This window comes from Rhincodon typus, chromosome 47 (assembly GCF_021869965.1).
Source record: "Rhincodon typus isolate 14 chromosome 47, sRhiTyp1.1, whole genome shotgun sequence".
NCBI classification, from domain to species: domain Eukaryota; kingdom Metazoa; phylum Chordata; class Chondrichthyes; order Orectolobiformes; family Rhincodontidae; genus Rhincodon; species Rhincodon typus.
The window spans coordinates 7,394,073-7,402,209 of NC_063378.1; the positions used below are offsets into that span (position 1 = coordinate 7,394,073).

General features: G+C 45.7%; 2 protein-coding genes across 2 annotated transcripts in view; both read right to left on the reverse strand.

The window, feature by feature from the left end:
• Positions 1-6,247, reverse strand: part of LOC125487932 (cell adhesion molecule 4-like) — an 18,908-nt gene extending 12,661 nt beyond the window's left edge. Inside the window, exon 1 of the mRNA XM_048620588.1 lies at positions 6,213-6,247. Coding sequence (XP_048476545.1) covers positions 6,213-6,247 — 35 coding nt within the window. The remainder of the gene's footprint in view (positions 1-6,212) is intronic.
• The window catches only part of si:ch211-79k12.1 (uncharacterized protein LOC568891 homolog), a 21,702-nt gene continuing 15,879 nt past the window's right edge, over positions 2,315-8,137 (reverse strand). The window contains exons 7-8 of the mRNA XM_048620557.1: positions 7,410-7,512; positions 2,315-4,550 (exon numbers count right to left, since the gene is read on the reverse strand). Of these exons, the coding sequence (XP_048476514.1) occupies positions 7,422-7,512 (91 nt within the window). The 3' untranslated portion in view covers positions 2,315-4,550; positions 7,410-7,421. The remainder of the gene's footprint in view (positions 4,551-7,409; positions 7,513-8,137) is intronic.

Consider the following 8,137-nt stretch of genomic DNA (forward strand, 5'->3'; position numbering starts at 1 on the left):
ACACACACACACACACACTGACACACACCCACAATCACACACACCCTTCCGCACTGACATTCAGATCTGTCTACTCACACAGACGCAGACGTCCACACTCAGACACACACTGTACATCGTCTCTCAGTCTCCTTCTCTCACACACACTCGTCTATACATAGTTGTACATACACAGCCCCATCTAAACATATTCACAACATCCCAATATCATTCACACAGAAATGAGTATACAGTCACACACACACACGCAATATCCACCCATCCATCTACAGACTCTCTCACACACAAACCGACCCACCTAAACAGGCACGCATGCGTGCATGCACACACACACACACACGCCCCACCCCCACATACTCCGTCACACACACACACCTTTTTAACTGCCTTCAGAAAGGGCTGAGTAATTGTATTCGTGAAGCTGGGTTTCCAGTCCTTTGGATCAGAGCTGTCACAGTCACAGACACACTCTCACACTCACTCTCTGGGGCTATCTCTTCTGCTGGTCAAGAGTTAGCAGGGACTTTGAAAATTTTCATCACTGTCTGAGCATATGTATCATATGTCCCCTCATGAACTTACAATGTCATCAGCCATTTTATATCCCAATTTTTCTTGTAAAACCATTTTGTTAAGAAAATGACCAAAAGAAAAGATGTTGTCTTCAAAACTAATAAAAAAAAGTTTAATGTTTAGAAGCCTCTTTTGTTTGTATGGAACCGCCCATTGGATTCTGTTGTGTAAAGGATCATTTATCGTGCCAGAATCATTCTGAATTGGCCGACCCTGTTTATAATGGAAATTATTTATTTAAACATGTCACATTGTCAATACACCCTCCAATCAGCGGTGGCACTGTCATAGGTTCACTATTGAATTCTGAATAAAGACGATGATTTTACAGAGGGCACTGTGCTGTCCACCAGTGGAAACCAAATACAGCAATAGTCATATACTCATACAGCACAGAACAGGCTCTTTGGCCCATCTATCTACATTAATCCCAAATTCCAGCACTTGACTTATAGCCATGAATGATATTGGGATATTGTGGTTCCAGCTGAAATTACAGGACAATGGTGGAACCAAAAGGGCACTTTGAGATATAAGAGGTTAGGATCTGAACCTTTCTCAGCGAATTGAATGTGTTTGAGGTCCTCAGATTTAAGGGCTTGGCAGAAATCAGCAACACCATTGAGCATTGTGCATCTTCTCTCTCTCTCCCCCAGTGTCAAAACATTGGGTGGCAGAGTCTCAAAGCTGGGAAGTGAGCCCAGAATCCAAGCCATAGCACCTGCAGGCAGCATGGAGGGAGCACTGCACTGTTGGAGGGTCAGTGCTGAAGGAGCACCGCACTGTCGGAGGGTCAGTGCTGAGGAAGCGCCGCACTTTCGGAGGGTCAGTGTTGAGGGAGCACCGCACTGTCGGAGGGTCAGTGCTGAGGGAGTGCCGCACTGTCGGAGGGTCAGTGCTGAGGGAGCGCCACACTGTCGGAGGGTCAGTGCTGAGGGAGTGCTGCACTGTCGGGGGGTCAGTGCTGAGGGAGAGCCACACTGTTGGAGCATCTATTTCTTGGGCATGAAACAGCATTCATTGCCCTGTCCCTCGTTGCCCCCTTGAGAAGGTGGGGGTGAGCTGCCTTCTTGAACCACTGCAGTCCATGTGCTGTAGATTGACCTGCAAGGCCCTTAGGGAGCAAATTCCAGGATTTTGACCCAGCGTCAGTGAAGAAACGGTGATATAATTCTGAGTCAGGATGGGGAGTGGCTCGGAGGGGAACTTGCAGGGGGCTGGTGTTCCCATGTATCTGCTGCCCCTTGTCCTTCTAGATGGAAGTGGTCGTGGGTTTGGAAGGTGCTGCCTGAGGATCTTTGGTGAACTTCTGCAGAGCATCTTGTAGATGGTACACACTGCTGCTACTGAGCATCGGTGGGGGAGGGAGTGGGATGTCTGTGGATGTGGTGCCAATCGAACGGGGGCTGCTTTGTCCTGCTTCTTGAGTGTTGTTGGAGCTGCCCCTATCCAGGGCAAGTGGGGAGTATTCCATCACATTCCTGACTTGTGCCTTGTCGATGGTGGGACAGGCTTCGGGGGGAGTCAGGAGGGGAGTTACTCGCTGCAGGATTCCCATCCTCTGTGTGTAGAGTCTTTTATGTTCCTAACCCAATGTTCGTCAAAGCCGGATCAAGCTCACACGTATGAAACTAACAGTAAGTAGTAAGTGATGCTGGAGACTCTCAGGATTGAGCACTCTCAGGATGAGAATCAATTTCCATCACATCTTGTTTGCAGAGATCAGAGCAATAGACAGATATTCTGTTTACTTCAATCGTTTATTTAAATATATGAAGAATTGAGATCCTTTAGCTAGTGTAAGACAGTTTTGATACAAATAAGCAGCAAATCCCCAATTATATAATTCAGAGCTGAAATTACTGTTGCTCATACACATACCACTGTTCCTACCCATACAAACAGTGGCAGACAAAAACACTACAGGCCATTTGTATTTAAATACGGTGTTTTCACACAGGGAAATCATTTTCCTGTGAGAATTAGCTAATTAAATAATCTGCGAACCACAGAAACAGACACAAAACTTCTAACCCTGTAAAAATATCCTGCTGAGTTGTATGTGCATCTCAAAAATGGAGACATGGCTTACAGATTTGGGTTGAGGGTGTTCAGTTCACATGGACAGAGGCCGGGAGAGGCTGGGATTGTTCCCCTTGGAGCAGGGAAGGTTACAGGGGTCGGGGGGGGTTCGATCGAGTCAATGAGGGAGACACTGTTCCCAGGGACAGGAGGGTCAGTCACTAGAGGGTTTGAAGAGATTCAGGAAAAGACTCAAGAGGAGTTGGTGGGGGGAAAACAGTAGACGAGTGTGTTTTTTGACTCAGTGAGTTGTCGTGGTTGGGACATGCCACCTTGAAGGGAACAGTTTCAAGGGGAACTTTCAAAATGAGGGGAGGGGGAGGGGTGAATTTGCAGGAATGCAAGGTATAAATTGAAGCTAAAGCACAAACTCAAAGCGAAATTCCACTGGTGTGTAGGCACAGCTGGGAAGAGAGTGAGGGAAATTATGCATTCTTGCACCTTCTCTATTCTCAGGAATTTTGAGTTAAGACTCCAATGCAGTGCAGAAGAGGAACAGAATCTTGTTTGAGCCAGAGACTGGAGTGGAGTCAACTATATTTCCAGATTGGGTAAAGAGGGAATATTTCCATCATTAGAAAGGGACATCAGAGTGCAGTCACCTTTATGTTAAACCCTGTGGTGTGGCTTAAAATGGAGGTAGGGTACCAATGCATTTCTAAAATAAAAGTTGAAAAAGATTTTCCTGGCTTTTACGGATGACTTTGACTCCTCCGCCCATCCCCAATCCGAATCCCATCTGATACAAATATCTTTGGTGCCTGTTTGTCTCGGGTGACAGAACCAAGAGAAGGAAATGTGAGAGTGAGCAGGAGCAAACCCATTTAAAATAAAACTCCGCTGCAGCAGCGCCCTTCTGCCAGGAGGAGGTGCTACTTTGATCAATCACTGCTACTATCTCACGCAGATTGCTCATCACAAACTGTAAAGTGCTACTTCTTTCAGCAGGCTACAAACAAAACAAGGTTCCTACCCCCTTAACCACTTAGAGGAAGTATAAATTGCCCCCATAACTATCACAACAGAAAGCAAGTGTACAATAAATTGAATAGAAATGTTGAAACAGGAAAACTCAACTCTAAATATCAACTGAATGACAATCAGTACAACTTAAATAATTCTATGACATCTACAGCTATTGTCGAAAGTGCAAAGTGAATGATTATAATCTGAGAGAGGTTACAACAGTAACAGAAATCAAGAAAATTAATTTCAGAAATATATAAATGCAAAGACTTACAGCAATCATGCAGGGAATCAGCTGTTCAAAGGCTTTACCACTGGTATGATAACAAAGTTACTGGCACCTGTATTCATTTTTGCAGTCATCAATTGTGGCTTTGATTCTATCCTGGCAGCAATTCCAATTAAGACAGAAGTTCCCCGGGAATGTCAATATTTGCCAGGGATCCCCAGAAACATGTCAATTTCAGTGACAGGTTTATTTGAAGTATCTGTATAGGTATTCAGTGAATATTGTCTAATTTCTGCAAAGGGTGAGGCGCAATACTTCATTACTACCAACAGATGGCTCCCCATAAGCTACAGTGGCGCCACCTGTTGCCCACAAGCTGAAATAACAGATGGGAAGCTTCTTGACAATTTTGTCCTTAAAGCACGCTCCCAACTTTCCAACAAAATAGCCTCAAATATCTTCCAAGGATTCCTCACTCCCTTCAACTAAAAGACAATCTGCAACACTGTCTCCTCTGCCAGTACATTTCACAGGAAAGGACACTGCAGCCTTGATAAAAATAATTGTGATTGAGAAATTTGTAAAATTTGCACATCCCCCATGATTGTGAGGCAAAAGCAGCTAAGAGATGAAAGCTGTTTAAATTCCTCAGCTCGATCAGCATTGTGACCATCCCACCTCTTTCTCAAAGGCTTCCTTCCTGTAAAGTAAAAGACAAATATTGTTAAAAATGTATGCTACTGTGGCAGGGACATATCAGTTAGCTAGACACCTGGTTCACAATGCAGCGTTTTACCAACAGTGCAGTTTCATTCCCGTCATCAGTTGAGGTACTACAGAACTTCCCCAAGGCTCCTCAGACAGCACCTTCCACGAGCACTTCTATCTCAAAGGACAACGGTAGCAGATGCACGGGAACACCATCCCGTACAAGTTCCCCTCCATTCCACTCACCATTCTGACTCGGAAATATATCGCCGTTCCTTCAATGTCGCTGGGTCAAAATCCTGGAATTCCCTCCCTAAGGGACATTGTGGGTCTATCTACAGCACATGGACAGCAGCGGTTGAAGAAGGCAACTCACCCTCCACCTTCTCAAGGGGGCAATTAGGGACAGGCAATAAATATTGGCCCAGCCAGCAAAATCCACAAATCGATAAAAAAAAATTAGCCAATATTTTGTAGAATGACAGAGCAGTTACATCAAACAAAGCAGCCATTTGGCCTCTCTTCTCCATGCTCACGCTGCCACAAGTGGTCTCACTGCTACTACAGTCGTAATAATCCCAGCTCAGTACAGGCAGGAGATTAAACTTCCAAGCTACATATTAGATTCATCATAGAATTGTGAACTAAAGTCAAAATCTGACTTCTAAATTTCCTACCCTCCTGAATCTCTCATTCATTTTTCTTAATCAATAACTTTTTTTTGTATTAATTGGCAATATTTCACTATCATGTGCATGTTTTATCTGTTCTTTTAAAAAAAAGAGACTGGTTAACTTATCTCCCACTTCCACAGCTTTCCACTAACTGATGTGGAATAGTTTATCTGATGCTGCTGCCCCATTTATACTCTTGTAGCCATGGGCATTTTTAAAATTCATATATTTCTTTGCAAAGAATCATCCAATTTTCTCACAAGAGTCTCAATCCAACCTGCCTCCTCCACGCTCTCAGTCCAAGATGGTCGAGCCCTCACCGTGAGACTTGGTGGTCCTCTCTGTGTGAGATTCACTGGTTTTCATCACTTCCTTTGCAGATCACCATAAACCTGTCTCCCTCTCACTCTCAGTCCTTCCACCGATGGGAACACTTCCTCCTATCTCCACTCTGTCCAGAACTACCTCCATCAAATCTCATCTCTAGTCCCAGCTTTACCAACTCATCCTCGTAACTACAGTCCCTTGTCCCAGAAACCACTCTCACAAATATATGTTTTCTGCACCTCCCTCAAAAGCCTTCACACCAGTTTTCACAACTGGACACAATAGTTCAGCTGAGCCATTGTACAAAAATTTAGCATAACCGCCTTGCACGAAACCCTGATTGATAAAGATATGGATCTCCCATAGCTTGTGACAAATGGATTGATTTGACTGGAATAGTCCAAATTGAGTTACTGAGAGACGCACAGAAATTACCCTCAAGTTGTACAGTACAGGACTGGATAGTCTGTCTTTCTCTCTCTCTTTAACCACACAATCTCCCCAGGCCTGAGAGGACCTCCTTTCTCAACCAAGTTAAATCATGCAACATTCCAGAACAGAGGTCTTATTATCCACCAGGATGTTGATCCAGATAATCGAGATTTCTGCCCACATCCTGCTCTCTCCCTCACTGTGGTCTCCCTGTGTCTTACCTTTCTCTTCCCACATTGTTTGTCTCTTTCCCCATCCCTCTAATAGCCACTAAAGTACGTAAACTTAAAGCTTCTAAGTTTGTGACACATTTAGACTGTAACACGTAGGAGTAGAATTAGGCCATTCAGCCCATCGCACCTGCCATTCAATCATGGCTGATGTTTTTGACACAACCCCACGTTAAAACTCCTCCCTCCCAGACCTTTCTCTCAGAATCTCCCTCTTGTCTCTCTCTCTCTCTGGCTATCTCTGCTCTGTCAGTTCGTGCTCAGATGTAGAGCATATTCAAGACTGAGATGGATTCAGATTTTCAGACACGGAGGGAATGGTGGGAATAAGGTGAGGAAAGTGGAGTCGAGTAAATCTGGGATACCGTGCATACTTTTGGTCTCCATAGCTAAAGGAAGAGAATACTCCCATTGGAAGTGGGTACAGGAGTAGTTCGATAAATCAGTCCCTGGGATGAAAGATTTGTCCAAGACTTTCTTTAATTAAGGGATGTGGGTGCCGCTGGCTAGGTCACAATCTATTGCCCGTAACCGATTGAGAAGATGGTAGTGAGATATCTTCGTGAACCTCTGCAGAGGTGCGGTCAATTGGGCTGACATTCTCTGGAATTCTTTGGAAAAATGAGAGGTGAATTCATCAAAACGGACAAGATTCCAAAGGAGCTGGACAGGGTGGATGCTGAGAGACTATTTTCCTTCTGGTCCGGGGACATAGGGTTAAAAGTCTCAACGTGAGGTACCAGCCATCTTGGACTGAGGGGAGAGGGTGGCGGCCACCTTGGACCGAGGGGAGAGGGTAAAGGGGGCACATCTCCTTTGCTAAAAGGAAATTAATGAACATTCACGATAACGATCACCCATCAGGCTAATATTTCAATTCTGGACTTTTATTGAATTCAAATTTCACCATCTGCCGTGGTGGGATTCGAACCTGTGACCCCAGAACATTAGACTGGGATTCTGGATTACTATCCCAGTCAGTCCACCGTCACTATGTCAGGACCGCCCCCGCCCCCTAAGAAAGCTAAGGTGAGCCACGGTCGTAAAATAAGGGGAGGAAAACTCAAGGGGCTGAATGGTCAACTTTTGCCCTTACTGCCTTCCCTTCGCTTCCTTCCACTCATCTCCCACATCCTCTCTCTCTCTGTCCCTCTGTCTCCGGGGAGGGAGTCATAACGAGACATGTACCTGGTTTGTGGTTCACATGACCAGAGGAACGGAGTCAGTCACACAGTTGGGAATGGATGAGTCACTCCCCTTCCAGATAGGGGTCTTGGCAGCCTGGTTATCCCTGCACAGAGGAGGGGACGGCAAGGAAAAAAAGGCAGTTTATAATGGACGACGAAGCAACATATTTTAAAATGCTATGACACACTCACATTCACACACTCACACACTGTATCCTCCGTATCTCAGCCATCATGAGACGCTCACTCTTAGACAGCTACCTCCCCCAGTGAATCGATCCATCTCCTGCCATACACCTCCTTCCCACCCACTCGGCTAGAGCAAAGAAAGAAGGCCTCGCATTTGCATAGCGCCTGTCTTGGTCTAAGGAGCGACCAAAGAACTTTTACAGCTAGTGAAGTGCAGTTTGCGGAGCTGCCGTGAGGCAACGGACAGACCTGCTACACAGCAAGATCCCACAGGCAGCCACTGTGCTAATGACCTGCATTGACCGCTTTCTGAGTGATGTCAATCGAAGGATCAATACTGGTGCCAGGACACTGGGGAGAAATCAGTCCTCCAGCCCTCCACCTGCTCTCCTTCCAAAATGTGATTGTGGGTCCTTTAAAACCACCCCAGAAGTTGGAGTGTGACCGTACAACAGTGCGGCGCTCCCTCAGCACCGACCCTCCGACAGTGCGGCGCTCCCTCAGCACCGACCCTCCGACAGTGCGGCGCTCCCTCAGCAC